We start from the raw sequence: 20,235 nt of genomic DNA on the forward strand, positions 1-20,235 counted from the left end.
TTCCTTTTCCCCCTCAGCCGCGCTTAGCGGCTGAGGGGGAAAAGGAAGGGCCCTGAGGCTGTTAGGAATGGTGGGAGGTGAAGTCCAAAAGACCTGGAGGGCCCAAGTTTGCCTCATGCCTGCTGTAACGTGTTGTAGTGAAGGCCACAGGTGTGTCTTCTTCCTCAGGACGGGCACTGGCATCCTTGCCTCAAGGGCGCAACTGCGCATGCGCGGTACGTCAGGAAGCGCATCAGATGGCGACTGAAGGGGCCTGCGGCTGCTGTCCGGAGCGGCAGTTGGGGATGGAGGCCGTGAGTCTCGCGAGAGGAAGTGGCGAAGGGGTCCCCGCTGCGACGGCGAGGTTTGGGCTGCGGTGAGGAGGCTGCGCCGGAGGTCTGAGGCAATTCGCCGGCTGCAGGTAGGACGATGGGGCCCTCAAAGATACCAAGGGAAGGGGCCCAATGGAGGAGGAGAGGCCCTTATTTGCCCTGTCAGGCGCGGCGCGCCTCTTCTCCCCATTTCCCTCACGGCTTATGCCTCTCTCTCACACACACAGTCAGACGGGAAAGCTCAGGGAAGGTTGACCATTGCCCAAAAGAAGGGGTTCTGAGGCGGGCCATTCAGGCATTCGGTCACGAAGGGGTTACGGCCATGTATCCCACACTCCGGCCTGCCAGGCGTTTTGGACTTCAACTCCCAGAATCCCTGCTCAACAGCCAAGGCAGCTGAGGCTTCTGGGAGTTGAAGTCCAAAACCCCGAAGGACCAGAATCTGACAGCTTGATTCACAGCTTCGCCTCAGGATACAACTATAATAATAATAATAATTATTATTATTATTTTGTTGTCGAAGGCTTTCATGGCTAGGTCTCTGTGAGTTTTCCGGGCTGTATGGCCATGTACCAGAAGCATTCTCTCCTGACATTTTGCCCACATTTATGGCAGGCATCCTCAGAGGATGTGAGGTCTGTTGGAAAATAGGCAAGTGGAGTTTATATATCTTTGGAATGTCCAGGGTGGGAGAAAGAACTCTTGTCTGAGGCAAGTGTAAATGTTGCAGTTGGCCACCTGAATGGCTTTGCAGCTTCAAAGCCTGGCTGCTTCCCGCCTGGGGGAATCCTTTGTTGGGAGGTGTTCACTGGCCCTGATCGTTTCTGGAATTCCCCTGTTTTCAGAGTGTTGTTCTTTACTATCTTGATTTATAGGGTTTTTAAAAAATACTGGTAGCCAGATTTTGTTCATTTTCATGGTTTCCTCCTTTCTGTTGAAATTGTCCACAAGCTTGTGGATGTCAGTGGCTTCTCTTTGTAGTCTGACATAGTGGTTGCTAGAGTGATCCAGCATTTCTGTGTTCTCAAATAATATGCAGTGTCCAGGTTGGTTCATCAGGTGCTCTGCTATGGGTGACTTCTCTGGTTGAGTTAGTCTGCAGTGCCTTTCATGTTCCTTGATTCCACATCAGACTACATAGAGAAGCCACTGAAATCCACAAGCATGTGGACAATTTAAACAGAAAGGAAAAAACCATTAAAATAAAATCTGGCTACCTATATTAAAAACTCTAAAATCAGGACAGTAAATAAAAAACAACTCTTTGAAAACAGGGGAATTTCAGACAAGAAACAATCAGGGCCAGTGAACAAAGGTTTCCCTCAGGCAGGAAGCAGTCAGACTTTGAATCTGTAAGGCCATTAAATGCAAATCAAGGCGATCAATTGCAACATTCACTCTTGCCTCAAACAGACAAGAGTTATTTCTCCCACCCTCACAACAGACCTCACAACCTCTGAGGATGCTTGCCATAGATGTGGGTGAAATATGGCCATACAGCCCGGAAAAACTCACAGCAACCCAATAAAAGACACAATATATTTTAGATACTGTGTATGAGGATCCTACAACCATAAGAAATGCAAAAAAAAAATCACTTTTAATAACGGGTTTGTAATTTAGTGAGGCCCAGGATCGCTCTGGTTGACTAGGTTTCCCCAAAGGAAAGCACACCAATCAAATCCCTACTTAGTCATGAATCCCAGCAGAGAACATTGGGCCAATCACAGATTTATTGTGGGATTGAAATGTGAATGAGAGTTACATTTGCCACCAAAATTCTGCAAGAATTGTGAGATATGAACATACATATAGATAAAGAAACTAAAGTGCTTGATGTTCATAAACCAATGTAAGGAAGTACATTGACAGAATAAGGGTATGTGAGTCAGTTAAGAGCAAGTTTTTTCTACATATTTCTCAAATCTCTTGATTATAGGAAATTTATTCATCCCAGCCTTTCCCTCTTTGGTCATCTTTAGTAAATATGCAGTAAGCACATTTTCTGTCTATTTTCAGAAGTTATGATATCAGTGATAATTTATTTAGCCTTTCTTTGAATTATCTATAAAAATTACAAAGAGAAGCAGAACAGGAACAAGTTTTGATGGATCCCCAAACAACATGTTTTCTATTCTTACTGGTGCTCTCCGGAAAAAAACAAAAACAAACATGTCAGTGTAGACAGTGATGGATGATAGCAAAATAAACAGGAGTATTGAAAGCAGTTCAGGTCTCGCCTCTTGGTACTCTATAAGCATAATACTATAAAGAGAGAAGCTGAGCAAGTTAGCTACAGCTATCATAATCTCCCTTATTTCTGATTCCTGTAGATCAGACACAGTGTATGTGTTAGGGCAAAGTCCCAGAAGCATTGTGGAATGAGAGTAATAGTGATTGTAGCAACTGGCACATCTTGCTGCTGTTAAAAATGTGTTTTAAGGAGGAACTAATATCAGTTGCAATGCATCCCAGTGTTTTTCTGCCTTTAGTGCCACTCCCACCCCAAAATATGACTACTTTCTGCACTGTAGGATTTCGCAACAGTTAAAAAGTGGAGGCAGGAGGGAAATCCATTTCCAACTATCTGAATAAGCTGACATCTGTCGAGTTTAACCGGGTTGGCAGAGGTCAGAGTCAGTCAGATTGACGTTAGCTTTTCAATCTGTTGTGTGCCTTATTCTTTTAAAATGGATGTCCTTATTGCTTGCCCAGGTGGCTGGATATACTGTAGAGAGAAATGGGCATCTGTATCTTTAGCAGGTTCTCCTTTTTCTGGGCAATAATACATTTGGTATTATTCTGTAGAACACATGCAGAACTCTGTGTGTTCATTGACTGCTCAGAAGTTGTGGAGCCAACCTCAGAGTAGAGAACAAACTTCTTCCATAAACAACTGGCTGCTTAATGTTTCACCATTTCTACACAGGATACTGATGGGAAAGGAAGTAGTTTAAGTGGAATGTTCAATTTTCATAACAATCTCCAACTACTAATGAAAATATTACTTTATTCATTTTTATTACAAATGCGGGTTATGCATTTCCTTTTAAAAAGTAGGGGGGTTGTTTCTATCATGTTGGAACCCAGGTTCCTTAACAAAGTGATCAGTGGACTATAAGATACGAAAGATACTACTGCAAGGGGGCTCTTCTTTGTCAAACACTGTAAATGGTCAGTCTAGATGGCCAGATACTTTAGATGGGTAAGAGAGCTTCCTTCCAGTGTCCAAAAATACACTTGAATGTTTTTTCCTTGAGAAGAATATATATGCATACCCCCACTCATTTAGCCTCAAGGAGCCAAGCAAAAAGGTCATAATTCTCCAGAGACTGGTTCATGGACCATCATTTTGAGGAGGTCTGTTCTAAATGACAGCCATGGTAGCTATTAATATATATTTATTTTATTGTTGTAAAGTAGTGATTTAACTATTGATCCATATTTGTTAGGGCAGAGTTTGATTTGGAGATCAATTAGGTGTCAGTGTTATCTAACATCCACATCCTGCTGAATGTAAAGATAGGACAACCAGAATAACGTATGTTGAAATCTTCTCTTATAGTTTCATGTATACATTTATTTAAGTTAGAACATTTGTATTCTTTTAAAAATTAATTTTATTTATACAAATTAATACAAAATCTACATACCAACGTACAAAGAAAAACAAAGTTAAAAATACTTTGATTAGAATAAAAGAAAACTACATACACTCTACATTATCTAATCTAAGGGTTTTACATTCTGTCTGATGGTTATATTCTATCACTTTGCACACCCATCCTTTCCCTACATAATAACACTCAAGTCCAAAAAAACCAGTGATTGAGGTTTGACCCCATCTTTGCTGAAGGAACACAGCAAATGGGCCCCAGTCTTTCTTCAGATTAGTTAAGAGATCTCTCCTTAATTAAAATAGTAAGTTTACCCATTTCTGCAAGTTCACTTATTTTCATAAGAAAATTGTTTTGTGTCAGAATCATTGTTTTTCCATCTTTGAGCATAGATAATTCTTGCTGCCATAGTCATGTATAAAAATAACCATCCGCATTTCTATCGAATTGATCATCTAACATCCCAAGCAGTTTTAACTTTAACAATTTCTTCATATGTATTTGTGCCCAGCATTTCTGGGCCCTTTTACACAACCACCACATATGATAAAAGGTGTCCACTTTTCCCTCACATTTCCATTCACTAGAACTATTTTCATGCATCTTAGCAATCCTTTCTGGTGTCAGATAGCATCTGTACATCATCTTATAGACATTTTCTTTCAAGTCATTACTCAATGGAAGTTTCATACTCTTTGTCCAGACTCTTCCAATTGTTCCATTTCTGTTTGTTTACCAAAATTTTGTGTCCACTTGACCATACATTCTTTTACCTGTCCTTCCTCCATCTCAAATTTTAACAATTTATACAGCTTAGCAATTAAGTGGTCATTTCCAGAGACTAGAACAAGTTCAGGTTTATCAATTACAAATCCAAATAAATTTTGTCCATTTGAAACCATTCTAAAAATTGTCAGACAATTTTAGAACAATTTTATTTAAAATACATTAAAATAAAGTATTTATTTTATTTAAAATAAATAAAATATGATGTTTTGTAAGTAACCCCTACATTGATAAAAATCAATGATTTTGCCCCTTTAAATATTTAGCAGTAGGTAAGGCAGTGGATAACCCCCTAACTGCATATTTTGAATATAATGCCTGAATTAACTTAATGGCATAGACTGATTCCTTTCCTTTGTAGATTACAGCAAAGTGTTAAAAATTAATTCTCTGTGTTTATACACCTGTGATGACCCATGGGCCTTGTAGTCCTGCTCAGGACATTGTAATTCCTGATGAAGATGAAAACTTGGGTTTTTTACCTTCCCAGTCTGAACTGGATTCCTCTCAGCCAGATCTTTCCCAGGCAGATCTGGGAACCTTGCACCTGCAAGAAAGTTGTCTCCCAGAAGTATGTCAAACAAGCCCAGAGCCTACTTCTCCCGTATTCTTGCGCCGGGAGTTTTGTAAACAACAGAGAAGTTTGGATTCAGCTTCGCGCAGGAGTGCGAGGATTGCAGCTAAGAATGTGGCCAATTAAGACTGCTTCTCGTGAGAATCTTTGGGGAGTCTCACATCTGGTCTCAGAGTTAGCTTTCGGTTCTGATTCCCAGAGAACTGCTTCGGCGGGAAAGCTAGACTCTATTTAGGTGTTTTACCCGCGTAGTAACTTCGCGGAGTCAATTCGTCAGCCTACGGAGCGAGTTGTGTCTGGACAGCGCGCTCCGGTTCAAGCCTCGCTCCTGCTCAAGCCTTGCCTTGCTATCCAGCCTTCGCCTTGCTTCCCAGCCTTTGTTTATCTACGGACCTTGCCTTGTTTCCCAGGATCAATCCTTGCCTTGTTCCACGGATTTATCAAGTTATTCCACGGACCTTGTTCTTGTTCTTAGTTACCTTGTTCCACGTTCAAGCCTTGTTTTAAGTATCAAGTTATTTCCTAGCCTCGCTCAAGTTTCATGGACTAAAGGACCTTGTCATCTCCCCTCACTTTGCTTGGCAAAGTGAGTGTTTCGGTTATTGGATTACAACTTTGGACCTTAATATTTCTTATTGGACATTGCTTTTTTGGACTAATTCTGACCTTTCCTGAAAGGTCTAATTCCGAACTATTTTCTACACTTGTTTTTATTAACTTTATATATTCCTTCAATAAAGATATTAGATAGATTCTGGCCTCTGTGTATGGTTATTGGTGCTCTGCAGCCTGGGTCGTGACAGTTTGACTCCGCCACCCTAAGCACCAATTAACCTCGGCCAGAATGTCTACCGGAGTCGTACCTGGGCCGAGCGGCCAGCCGATTACCTACACCATCGACAAGGAAGAGGTGGACCGAATCCGTGATAAGCTCAATGCACAGGATGGAGAAATAAGGGGTTTGAAGGAACGCGGAGTTCGTCTTCCGGCCATGGCGTTGCCAACCAAGTTTACTGGAGAAGCTTCTAAGGTTCATGTCTTCCGTCGCCAATGTCAAGCTTATCTGGAGGCCCGTGCTGCCGAGTTTCCCCAAGAAGACATCAAAGTGGCATGGGTTTACAGTCTTCTAGACGGGCCAGCGGCCAGCTGGGCGACGGCACTGTTCGACCAAGCCTCTCCACACCTAAGATCAGCGCAACACTTCTTGGACCACCTCAAGGAGACTTGGGGAATCGAGGACAATTTGGAGGCAGCCGGTCACAAACTCCGTCGCCTTTTCCAAGGAGACAGACCTATGTCTCAGTATATAGCCGAGTTCCGAGTGCTGGCCCACAACACCGGCTGGAACGATGTAGCCCTCAGGGGACAATTCCGGGAGGGTCTCAACATTGAAATGCTGGAAGAAATCTCCAAGGTGGATCCTCCCCAGACCCTCGAGGCACTCATTGATCAATGTTTACGGGCTGAAGTCATGATTGCCAACAGAAAACAGTGGGTTCGAGGCCAGGGCAGTAGAGCCGGGGCAAAACCCCCCGCTCCCGCCAGCGTTCAGCCACGTCCGGTGTGGAGACCCCCACCGCCAACCCCATACCCCAGAGGAGGCGAGGAGGTGCCGATGCAGTTGGGCAATGTGCGTCCCAGACTAGATGCCGCCGAGAAGGCCCGTCGTCAACGCTTAAACCTCTGCTGGTACTGCGGGAACGGGGGCCACTTCGCCAGAGAGTGCCCAGCCAAAGGGAAGCCTGCCGCCCGTCTTGCGGCGGCGTCCTCCACGGAGACGAAGGCGTCTGAGCCGACTGGCACACAGCCGGCGGGGGAAGCCAACGACCGGGTGTAGAGAGGCTCGCCAACCCGGTCAAAAAATCCATCCAAGAGCCGCCAACCGGGGTCCTGTTCCTTCTCGTGGTCACATTATGGTCAGCAAAAAGGGGACCCGTCATGATCCACGCCATGATAGACTCTGGAGCTACCAACAATTTCATCGATAGAGAGTATGCCGACTCTCTGGGATTACAATATCATGATTTCAAGAATGCCCGTGTGGTGCAAGCCATAGACGGCCGTCCCCTCAAGACGGGCCCCGTAAGTCAGTGGTCGGAACCCACCAGGATGTGGATAAGGGAACATATGGAAGAGATTTCCTTCTTTGTTACCGAGGTCCCCCATTTCCCTGTGATTTTGGGAATTCCATGGCTGACTCTCCACGACCCTAACATTTCCTGGTCCAACAGAGAACTGCAGTTTGCTTCACCGTACTGCCAAAACCATTGCCTCGTAGCCAAGGTATGCCATGCCACAGACACCGAGCCCATCATCACCTTGCCAAAGAAGTACTCCGAGTATTGGGATGTATTCAATGAGAAAGAAGCCGAAAAATTACCCCCACATAGACCTTATGACTGTGCCATTGACTTGGTGGAGGGGGCCCCGATCCCGCGAGGGCATCTCTACTCCCTGACTGAACCAGAGCAAGAAGCTCTCAGGGAATTCCTAGAGACAAACCTTCGCAAGGGATTCATCAGACCCTCTCAATCCCCAGCCGCCTCCCCAGTGATGTTTGTGAAGAAGAAGTCAGGGGAACTACGCTTGGTGGTGGACTACAGAGCATTGAACAATATCACCAAGCGGAACAGCTATCCCCTGCCCTTAATCTCGGATCTACTGGATCGGCTTCGAGGAGCCAAGGTTTACACCAAGCTGGATCTTCGGGGGGCTTACAACTTAGTTCGCATCAGGGAAGGGGACGAGTGGAAGACCGCCTTCCAGACCAAATTCGGATTATTTGAGTCCCGAGTTATGAATTTCGGTTTATGCGGAGCCCCCGCAACGTTCCAGCATTTTGTCAATGACATTTTTCAGGACTATCTAGACAGGTTCTTGATAATCTACCTGGACGATTTTTTGGTGTTTTCCAGATCACAATCAGAACATGAGAACCACGTCAAAATGGTGTTACAACGATTGCGGGATCATGGACTTTATGCCAAGCTGGAAAAATGCGCTTTTGATCTACAAGAGGTAGATTTCCTTGGTTACCGCATCTCGCCTCTAGGGCTTTCCATGGATCCAGCCAAAGTTTCAGCAGTATTGGAATGGCGGGCGCCAACTAACAAGAAAGAGGTGCAGCGTTTCTTGGGGTTCGCGAACTACTACCGCAAGTTCATTCCAGATTTTGCCCGCTGGTCCGACCCCATCACTAGCTGCATCCGTGGAAAGCAGCCTTTCCGCTGGACTGATCAAGCAGAGAAAGGGTTCCAGCAACTAAAGAAACTATTCACCTCCCAGCCAATTCTACAGCACCCAAATCCTGGAACCCCTTTTGTGGTGCAAGCGGACGCCTCTGATGTGGCAATTGGGGCTGTACTCTTACAACCGGTGGGAGATCACCTCCACCCCTGTGCCTTTTATTCTCGTCAACTAACCACACCAGAGAGGAATTACACCATTTGGGAAAAAGAACTACTGGCCATAAAGGCAGCCTTTGAAACTTGGAGACATTGGCTAGAAGGGGCCAAATTTCCCATTGAAGTCCACACTGATCATCGTAATCTAGAACATCTAAGAACTGCCCGCAAACTAAATCAGAGGCAGCAACGTTGGGCTTTATTCTTTGAACGTTTCAACTTTCAGATCCATTATGTGACCCCAGCCCAAACCAAGCAAGCAGACGCCCTGTCACGTAAACCGGAATACGTTGCAGGACGCAAGGAGACCTTTGAATCCCAACTGCTACAACCTGAGAACTTTGCCACGCTCACGGTGGGGAACACCAAATCCATTCCCATTGGTTCAACTTCCCCTACTCCAGGACCCATCTGTGCTCAAGAAATCAGGGCTAGTCAGCAAGCAGATGCCTGGGCGCAGGACCAACTTCGCCAAGGTCTGCATTTCCCCTTTTCGCTTAAAGATGGGCTGCTCTGCTATAGAAATCATGTTTATATCCCACCCGGACCGGGCAGGGAAAAAGCGCTTCGTCTGTGTCATGACTGCAAACCAGCAGGACACTTCGGACTATTTAAAACTATGCATTTGATCCTAAGGGATTTTTGGTGGCCCAAGATCCGCAAGGATGTGGAAAAATATGTCAACACCTGCCCAGTATGCCAGCGCTCCAAGATACGAAGGGAGAAGCCCTCAGGACTTTTACACCCCCTTCCTACCCCATCTCGCCCATGGGAAATAATTTCCGCGGATTTCATCACTGACCTACCACCTTCCTGTGGATTCACCACGATCTTAGTGGTGGTGGACCTATTCACCAAGTTAGCCCATTTCATTCCCTGCGAAGGCCTCCCCACGGCCAAGGAAACTGCGGATCTATTTCTTCAACATGTTTTCAGACTACATGGATTGCCCAAGAGTTTAGTCACAGACCGTGGATCTCAATTCACCTCTCGTTTTTGGAAGGCACTACAAAAACTATTGGGCATAGACTCTCGCTTATCTTCAGCTCATCATCCCCAAACAGATGGGCAAACGGAGCGCACCAATGCCACTTTGGAGCAGTATCTTCGCTGTTATGTAAACTATCAACAGGACAATTGGGCGTCTCTGTTACCACTGTCTGAGTTTGCCTACAACAATGGAGTTCAAGCTTCTACAAAAGAAACGCCGTTCTTTGCAAACTACGGCTTCCATCCACGTTTCTTCCCCCCTGTCATTGAAACTTCAGAGGTTCCCGCAGCAGAGGATTGGCTGCAGGAACTCACAGCGGTACAACAACTTTTGCTCCAGCAACTGGACCAAGCCAAGGAGGACTATAAACGCCACGCTGACAAACATCGCCAGCCGGGCCCCGAAATCAAGGTAGGAGATCGGGTTTTCCTGTCCACTCGCTTTCTGCCCTCCCACCGCCCTTGCCGGAAGTTAGATGCCCGTTTCATTGGTCCCTATCCAGTGGTGGCGCAATTAAACCCCGTGACTTTCAAACTCCAACTTCCGCGTTCAATGCGCATTCACCCCGTGTTTCACCGTTCCCTGCTCCTTCCGGCGGATGGTGTGCGACCTGATACAGACCAACCGGCCCCCCCTCCTGTTTTGATGAATGGGGAGGAGGAGTTCGAGGTTGAGGACATTTTGGATTCTCGCTTTCACCGCCGCCGCCTACAATATCTCATTGACTGGGTGGGTTTTGGCCCTGAGGAACGCTCTTGGGAAGACGCCTCCACAGTCCATGCTCCTGATCTAACCCGTCGCTTTCATCAGACCTATCCCACCAAACCACGACCTCGCGCCTCGGGGAGAGGGCCCCAGTTTGGGAGGGGCCTTGAGGAGGGGGATAGTGTGATGACCCATGGGCCTTGTAGTCCTGCTCAGGACATTGTAATTCCTGATGAAGATGAAAACTTGGGTTTTTTACCTTCCCAGTCTGAACTGGATTCCTCTCAGCCAGATCTTTCCCAGGCAGATCTGGGAACCTTGCACCTGCAAGAAAGTTGTCTCCCAGAAGTATGTCAAACAAGCCCAGAGCCTACTTCTCCCGTATTCTTGCGCCGGGAGTTTTGTAAACAACAGAGAAGTTTGGATTCAGCTTCGCGCAGGAGTGCGAGGATTGCAGCTAAGAATGTGGCCAATTAAGACTGCTTCTCGTGAGAATCTTTGGGGAGTCTCACATCTGGTCTCAGAGTTAGCTTTCGGTTCTGATTCCCAGAGAACTGCTTCGGCGGGAAAGCTAGACTCTATTTAGGTGTTTTACCCGCGTAGTAACTTCGCGGAGTCAATTCGTCAGCCTACGGAGCGAGTTGTGTCTGGACAGCGCGCTCCGGTTCAAGCCTCGCTCCTGCTCAAGCCTTGCCTTGCTATCCAGCCTTCGCCTTGCTTCCCAGCCTTTGTTTATCTACGGACCTTGCCTTGTTTCCCAGGATCAATCCTTGCCTTGTTCCACGGATTTATCAAGTTATTCCACGGACCTTGTTCTTGTTCTTAGTTACCTTGTTCCACGTTCAAGCCTTGTTTTAAGTATCAAGTTATTTCCTAGCCTCGCTCAAGTTTCATGGACTAAAGGACCCTGTCATCTCCCCTCACTTTGCTTGGCAAAGTGAGTGTTTCGGTTATTGGATTACAACTTTGGACCTTAATATTTCTTATTGGACATTGCTTTTTTGGACTAATTCTGACCTTTCCTGAAAGGTCTAATTCCGAACTATTTTCTACACTTGTTTTTATTAACTTTATATATTCCTTCAATAAAGATATTAGATAGATTCTGGCCTCTGTGTATGGTTATTGGTGCTCTGCAGCCTGGGTCGTGACAACACCTGAAATTGAGATATAAGCTTTTGGGCAAATCAATAATTTTAGTTCAGTTTTTCAGTTGTGCTACATATACATCAGTTGATATAATCCATAAACTTTATTAAAGTGGTCATAATCCATGTGGCAACTCCAGTTCCACCCAATATTCATACTATATAGGTTTATTTTATTTTAATTAAGGCAGTTATATTATATTGCTAGCAATTGACTGCTTCTTTGAAAATTATTTTCCCTTTATTTGTTTGCAGCAGAAGTTTGGCATGGGAGCATAACTTTATGGCATGCAGTGATGCTATTCCGTTACTCATATTCACTCAGGAAGTAAACATAAATAGCTAGACTAATTTTGGAAATGTGAGAATAGGATGATGATTTTATAGAGCAAAATTGTATTTTTGTATTGGGAAAATATAATCATTTAGATTATTTTCTTTTCCTGCAGGAAAGTTATATAAACAGAGATTGGCACTAGGTAGTAAAAATGTTTATTCTTATTTTGCTGTGGCTAGGCATTGCCAAATATTCAATGAGGCCATGAATGTCACTATGTGAGCCTTTGCTTCCTGCCATTTTTTTAAAGAAAGGGCAGGAGCAAAAGCTGCTAGGTCCCCTGCCCTGCAGTTGTCGGGAGTCAAGTCAATAAACAAGACGAAGCATTGACTGTTAGCCTTCTGAAACTGCAGGTACCTCTGAACAACTTCTGCATAGGACAGTTCATGACTCATTTTACTTGGTTCTGGAACCTGGGAGCACACCATCCATTTCCTGTGCTGTGCTTGTCTTCTCTGTAAAGGTCTTGTGAAGGATTGGTCTTTAATATAGATCTTTAAACTTTTACAATGTGATCCAGTGCAGTTGTAATAATGTGAGTGTGTTTAGCAACATAAAGATAAATTGTAAGTGTAATTATTTACCATAACTTTGTGCATAAGGACTGTCTTTTACTGGTTTTCTGAAAGCTGCTCTATGAGAATTTTTTTGCTGAGGAAAATGTTTGAATGTTTTTAATGTTTTAAATGTAGTAAGTCTTTTTAATGAGCCAAATTATCAAATATATTTATGTAGGATTATCCTGTTTATTAAAGTATCCTTATCATTAACTTTTTAATGAAGTTTATGTTTTAAATCCAGATATAGATTGGCAATATTTGGGATACTGAAATGTTCAGTTCTTTTAAAAAATCTTAAAACTGTTTCACCATCTGAAACTTGTCCCTCTATAATTTACCTTTGTGGTACCTGTTGGGCACCAAAACCATGTTGGGCATGCCTCAGCAACTGATATGATGTTATCCACCTTGCGGGGAAGGGGGGGAGAGAGGAGAGGGAAGCGATTCCTCCTCTCCACCCTCTCTTATCTCCCTAGCATGTTGGATATTGTCATTCCAGGCACCTAGGAATGTCCAGTGCTATTTTGGTGCCCACCAGCCAGTGCTAAGGTAAATTACAGGGAGACAAATTTCAGGGAGTTGGTGAGCTGCTGCAAGCCATGTGGCCACTGGGCCATTTCAGGAGCTAACTGTGTAGTTACCCTATGTACTGATTCTAAGTCTGGATCAGCCTTGGGATAATTGCCTTGTCAAGATGCACCTTAAGTTCCCACTTGATCAGTGGAGCTATTTAAGCTGGGGTCAACAATTTGATTTGGCCTGAGGTAATCATCTCTCTATCTACAAGGTTCTTTTGAAGAGAGGCAGGCACCACCCATTTTCTCCCTACACCCAGTTATTACTAGTGTATCCACAAACATTCTAGGCAATGAATTATTGGTACATTAACATTAATTATTTATTGGTACAATAATTATTAGTATATTAACCTTTGGGAACTGTGGTTGGCTGTTCCATTCAATTGATTTGGAGAAAACGAAATCTACGATGTTAAGGAAATTTGCTCTGAATTAATAGAAAATTAATGCTTTTTAATTAGTATTGTTTACTCCAAGACCTGCCCTTTTGTTTTTTGGTTCCTCATGATGCTTTGTTCAGGACAAATTTTAACAACAGCAATTTCTAATATCAGCAAATGTTCTAGGACTGTTCAGTATATATTTAGTGCCAAAAACTATATGATCTCCACTTTACAACAAATAAATGTAGAGAGGGTAAGTGATGGAAATGGTGGGATTCCTTCAGGCTTTATTGTTCCAAAATATGGAGAATTCTTGCAAAAAGTTCCTTTTATTCCAGAGAATTGTTGAAATAATAGAAACACAAATAGAAAAGTGAGAGCCTATTGTTTAGAACAAATTCTTGAAACATAACGATTTCTAGATGTGTTGAAGTAGCTACAGTTAAATTGATGTTTCCAAATTAAGAAAAGTCAATTTTAAAAGAGAGGGAAAGGGGGACTTTTGAGGCTGCCAATAATGAAATTTACTTCTAGGATCAATTATGACATCCTCCATACAATTCATGTAAATTCCATGGTTCAACTTGGAAATTTGACAAGTCAATTGGATTATTTATCCAATTAAACCAATGCTATTATTAACACAGGCACTAGTGAATTTATGCCTCAATTTCTTAACATTGTTGAACACATTCAAATCCAAACTCATATCATTGTTTATATATTGCACAATTAATAATGAAATAAACTGCTTTCATACTGCAGCTTTTCACCTTTCGTTACTATTTATTGTGCTGTTATTTTCAGGGATTGGCAGATTTTATTTTGCCTTGGAAGTTGGTCATTATTTATCATTACTGTGTATCCAAATCAGTGGCTGTCAGTTCTTTTGCACTAATTTAATTTTTCAAATGACTCCTCAAGGCAGGTAGCATAGTATGCGAAGAACTCTTCTCTACCAGTGAATCGCAGAAGGTTCAGGCATTCTTTGTGCCTTTTTGTCAGAGGCAATGAAATGGAGTCTTGTTATATCAGTACCTCTGTACTCCAATGTAAAGAAAACAGTAGCACCTCAGGTCTTTCATTCTCTGGAACTCTGTGAGAAGGCTCTTGTTATTCAGTTGTCTCATGCTATATTTTCTGAGACAGTAAGCCACATGTGGGAAACTCAAGGCCTGTAGGCTGAATCCGGCCCGCCATGTCATTTATATGGCCCTCCAGATCCTGGAAGACAGCCCCTGTATTCCTCATAATTAGATATCGTGACTAGAGCTGATAGCAGTTGTGATACAGTAACATCTGGAAGGTTGTAGTTGGTTCTGTTCAGTCAGGAGAGTGGAGTTTGAATTTAGTCACAAGGCTTATGAATATGATGTCTGACTTTAAATTGCCCTTTCCCAACCTCAGAGCCACAATGGCTGTCGGGTTGCAATTTCCATTATCCCTAGTCCACATGGCAGATAATCAAAAGTGATGAGAGCACTTGCTCTATAATATCTGGGTACCCAAATTGGGTAAAAACTAAAGAGCACTGACCATTTTGTAAAAAACAAACAAACAATAGTTGGTCTTCTGTATCCACGAATTCTCTTTCCATGGATTTAACGGCCTTTTGAAGGCAACCACAAGGCTGACACACTTGATGAAAATGAGTTTGACACCCTTGCAGTAAACCTAGCAAATTCCTAGCATAGCATGAAACAAAAACATGGATTTCCTGTCCCAAAACCTCTTTGTCCTTATGTGGATTTGAGGAACAGGAGCCCGTCCTTATCCAAAATGTTTAGAGGACCTTCCCATTGTAAAACGTACAGAAGATGACAGTTGTCCTGTTTTATAGCAATTTGTTTTGTTAAAAAGGCAGTCAGATGCAATCACCAGAATAATAGGCTAGTTGCTGATGACAATTTAGCAATCAAATTTGTTTGTAGAGTCCTGATTTTTTCTTTCTTTTGGTAACTGAACTTTTCTCCCCAAATGTATACTCCACAGCCCAAACAGGATTCTTGAAGCAGAAGCCCTTGAGGTGGTCTGTTGAACCTCTTACATTCATGGGGTTTCTCTGTCAGAGCCTGGTAACAATGTATATAATTTTGTTTTCTATTTAACTGACCTTTTTTAAAACATAAAGAAGGGGTTCTGTCAAATATATCACTAAATCCTTTTGTTTCTCTTTAGAAATTGTTGAATTCTTCACTGGGGAACAAAATAAACGATGGATGGTCCTATCAGAGTCCAAAGCTGTCAAAGGAAGGCTAGAATACCAATGAAAAAGGTAAACAATTGTTCTTTTAAAAAGCAGTCTGTTATCTTACTGCTTTGACCTAACACTTTGTTCTATTTTATTGTCGGTATACAAAGCTTAAAAAATTAAACACAAGTATTTTAGATGATTTGTTTGATGGACAACTGTATTAGGTTTGATGGCTCACAGGTTCTGCATCTCTAGTCCTCAAAGACATTTGAGTTTTTGACAGTTCTCTAACTTGAGAGGTGAGGAGTTCCGGTGGTGTATTGTATAATTGACAACAGATGGAAACAATTCAGTAATATGAATAATATGTAAAATAGTAATATCTGAAGAATTTAGGTTATGCTACCCATTGAGAATTGGATTTTGATCTATATTCCTAAATGCTCTTCAAGCATTTTTGTAATAAAATGTACCATTGAATCTGCCAGGGTCATGTAGGGAAGAACTATACTTTGGTTTTACACAGAAATTTATTTTTATTAATTTTTCTTGTGTTTTCTATTATGCTGAAAGTTTTTTTCTATATCAGTGGTGACTGTTTAAACAGACATTCAAAATTAGCGTGTGTTGATGCTTGTTTTAGGGACAATGACCACAAGGTTCATTCATGCATTATGTTTCCACACATCTGAGTTACTTGTATTGTATTGCTAGGCAAACGTTTGCATAAATATGGTTACCTGCTCTGTCTTCCAGTTCCCAGGAACTGGTCTAATTACAGTCATTATCAATATTTTGAAGTTAAATATTGACTGAAATCTGTTAATTGGATTTAGCAAAATTAATGCGGATACCATGAAAGAGGCATATTTTACAGGAATCTCATGCCCAACTTAGTTGGTTATCAGTACTGTATTTCTTCAATTCTAAAATCCCATTGATTATAAGATGTACAATAATTTCAGTGCCACCACCAAGAAACAAAAATACATAAGATGCACCCATAATTTTAAGTTTTTAGAGATATTCATATTGGAAAAAAGGTTTATTTTTGGTAGCCCATGCATGGTGTCCATGGAACTATCCTTCAGAACCACATTCAAATGAGTTTATTCACTATCCAGCTTTTTCACTATCCAGCTTTCACAACCATATTAAGTTAGCCCACTATATCAATGGATTATTTATCCACATATTTAACTATCGACAGCTTGAAAATATTTTTCATTCCAAAAAGTAACCTTTGATTTTGCCATTTAATATAAGAGATAACATTTTACTACACCATTGTATATAATGGGACTTGAGCATCTATGGATCCTTGTATCCAGAGTAGGTCCTGGAACCTAACCCCAGCAACCCATTGTGTAGAAATCAGAAATACTATCACAGTGATGATTATGACTAACTTATTTAATAATATAGCTTTACTCTTGAGGATCTTATCTTTTTCCTTTCCAAGCCATAGATGCCTTCTTACTTGGTATCTTTAATCTTATCACATCAGTAAAGTCTTGAAAATTATTTGTGTTTGTATTTTTTGTTTGTATAAAGCTGAAGCATAGAGAAAAGGATCTTTAGCCCTTCTATGATTTGTGAATTGCATCAGCCGAACCTACTCATGCCATGAAAAATGTGTCTCAGTTACCTGTTTTATAATCCAACAGAATTAAGCAGTAAGCTCTTTTAACATTGTATCACTTCAGATGGCAAGTGCAGAAATCATTTTTTTAATGTGCCAAGTAAAATAATCTACACATGGAGAAACCCTGTATCTGAAAATATTCCAATATGCAATCTCTTTGCCAGTATGCGATAATGCAGCCCAATGAAAGCTTTTGCAATTAATTTGTCTACTTTTCCTCAGAGTGAGTGATTGAAGTGTAAACCAAAGCATGTTTCCTTTAGCTTCTCACAGTATTCAAGCCATAGAAAAAGAAGTTTGAACCTTTGCCCCTTTTGCAGTAATTGGAAGTATCATGGGCAAAGCTACTGTGCCTATCCCTTCATCTCTTATACTTCAAATGATACTTCCTGTTAAAAAATAACTTCTGGCAAGTCCTCCTGTCCAACATCTGTGTTTTTCCTACATTGCAATTTGATACTGCAGTTTTGTAAGCAGTGGGGATTACATTTAGGATTACGTGCTTTCTTGCATCCAGCCCTCCCCCCTCATGTACACATTTCTGTTACCCTCAAACAGTGTTACACTTATCTGACTGTAATGCGCTAGGCAAACTCTCTCTGAACAATCATTGCCAAAAACCCTGTAGTAGGTTTGCCGTAGAGTCACCATAAGTTGGAAAAACTTGAAGGCACATAACAACAGCAATCTCAGTTAGTGACCCACAACCTGCTTCTAGTCTTTGAAGCCCAATTAATGACCAACTACTGTTTTGTTTGTGTAATTCTTAATAATCATATCTTGGAAAAATAAACTTAAATTATTGGTTGTTTTCTGAGCCCAGTAAGAATTTAAGTGTATTGCAGGGTATAAAATGTTCCATATTTAAAGGACTGTTGTTTGTACACCCAAACATAAAAAAACAGAAAAAGCAAAGTGAAATCAAGTAGAACAAAACGACACACCTATTGTTGATTTTTCTCTGATGGTACAACTTACTGACAACCAGAACACACCGCTTCTGCTTTGCTGCATCAAAAATGGCATGGCATTTTAAATATCAATATATTATATTAGTTGGAAAAAAATTATTAGGGAGGCAAAATGGCAATAGTTTTGTGAGATTTTTTTGCTTCATCTTTCTTTTTGCTCTTTTTCTTTACAGGTAAGTAGATAGCTGTAGATCTAATCTCAGAGAGATAGTTAATATGTTTTAGATTTTGTCTTGATTAATGTGATGTGGATAGGATTCAACACTTTGGATGTCTACTCAAAATTCAGACTAAAACCAAACAGATTAACTGGCTCCACTAACATTGAAACTGTCCCACTCTAATATATGGCAAATGCAACCTAGGGCGCATCTACACTGCAGAATTAGTGCAGTTTGATATTAGTTTAACATGCCATGCTATGGAATCCTGGGAGTTGTAGTTTGGTGGAGCACCAGCATTTTTTGGCAGAGAAGACTAAAGATTTTGTAAAACGATAGCTCCCATAATTCCAGAGTGTCAACATTAGATGCAGCCCTAGTGGTTACAGTGATAATACATGTAAAATGTATTTTTGTTTCTCATTAAGTTTTAATTTTCTTTCTCTCCAAGGGTTTTAGTGAATATGCACTGCCTCCCATGAGGGCTTTGCTGCAAAGTCAGAAAAAATTATGCATAGTTTCAGCAGAAGAGTTAAAGGAAGAACAAGACAATTTCAATGAGGTTTGACACTGTGATTTCAGTTTTTATATCCATTTGAAAAATGCTTTTCACTTACAGTAAGGTTAACATGTCCTCATTGTAGACTTTACTTACATGATAATTTACACTTACTAGATTGTTTTTAAAATGCTAGTAATGAAATCTTGCATTATTTTTCTATAACTCTTGGTAATGTGGACACTGAAGCTTATTCACATTTTAAGGAAAACAAAATTAATTAAAACGTGTTCCTAATAGATAACATTAGGAACATTAGGTCATATTTTGCAATATATATTTTCCCAGATTGCTTTTAACTGTATTGTTGCTTAGATGACAAAATAGTTTTGACTTCTGGGTGGCCTGGGGGGGGCTACAAAAAGACTTGAGGACCACACTGTTGTCATACCTGGTGTAAAGAAACTAAGTAGTAATGGGCACCAATCCACCTTCCTATATTTAGAAGAAAGCATTGGAACTTTTGCACAAATTGGATGTTATGAATTTTAAGTTTTTAGATATTTTAAATGTCATTTTGTATAATTATATAACATATATTTATATTACAGGTCACATTTCTGTGTATTGCTGATCAATCATCTGTTGCTCCTAAGGTATGGTTTCTGCATTATTAACTTTAATGAGCTAAATTTTTGAATGTGAACTGCTTTTCAGTCATGGAATTTACTGGTGGAGTTCAAATAACAGATTCCCAAAAGATAGCTGATTTGAAGAGCATTTTGTACCCGATTAATTAGAAATCTGTTATTTGTCTAATCCCAAATCACGGAGTAAGGTATTAAGAGAAATAAAAGGTTCTTTCCGACCTACCTGACTGGTACGAAAGCTGCAGCTGTGTGCATCCTCCTTCTGTAGTTCTAGATTAATCTTATAAGGCTTTAAGCATATTACAGGCAATTCCCCTTCTGCGTTCCAGACTTTTTAACATGACTACATTAATACAGATAGCTGATCTACTGACTTTGCTATAATGGTATCTGAACCAATACCAGTTAAAATGGTGTAATCATCTGCTTTCATAAACACTAAAAACATTAATGTGAGTTTTGGAGCTTAACATCCCCTAGCTATATTCAGCTGTAGTTCTGATTAGAATAGACTGAATTAATGGCAATTGGATTTAGCCCTGTTTCTTCTGTGTGGCAAAAGTTTACCTTCTATTGCTAAACATGATAAATAAAGGTGCCTGCTAAATATGCTGTTACAACGCCTTAACTATATATGCAATGTTGTTACATTATATTGCAGATAAGTGAAATAGAATTAGAATGTTATCTGGCTTGTTGTGGCTGCTGCTGTTATCATTTT

General features: G+C 41.3%; 1 protein-coding gene across 6 annotated transcripts in view; it reads left to right on the plus strand.

Annotated features, from left to right (window-relative positions):
* The first annotated feature begins 213 nt into the window (after positions 1 to 213).
* The window catches only part of akap11 (A-kinase anchoring protein 11), a 45,366-nt gene continuing 25,344 nt past the window's right edge, over positions 214 to 20,235 (plus strand). For 4 of the 6 annotated variants that reach the window (XM_062975608.1, XM_062975609.1, XM_062975610.1 and 1 more), the window contains exons 1-4: positions 215 to 400; positions 15,573 to 15,669; positions 18,817 to 18,927; positions 19,476 to 19,520. In XM_062975608.1, the coding sequence (XP_062831678.1) occupies positions 15,610 to 15,669; positions 18,817 to 18,927; positions 19,476 to 19,520 (216 nt within the window). In that variant the 5' untranslated portion in view covers positions 215 to 400; positions 15,573 to 15,609. Of the gene's footprint in view, positions 401 to 15,572; positions 15,670 to 18,816; positions 18,928 to 19,475; positions 19,521 to 20,235 lie in introns of all 6 variants that reach the window. The other 2 variants (XM_062975611.1, XM_062975613.1) reach the window with 1 other exon arrangement.

This window comes from Anolis carolinensis, chromosome 3, assembly GCF_035594765.1.
Source record: "Anolis carolinensis isolate JA03-04 chromosome 3, rAnoCar3.1.pri, whole genome shotgun sequence".
Lineage (NCBI taxonomy): Eukaryota > Metazoa > Chordata > Lepidosauria > Squamata > Dactyloidae > Anolis > Anolis carolinensis.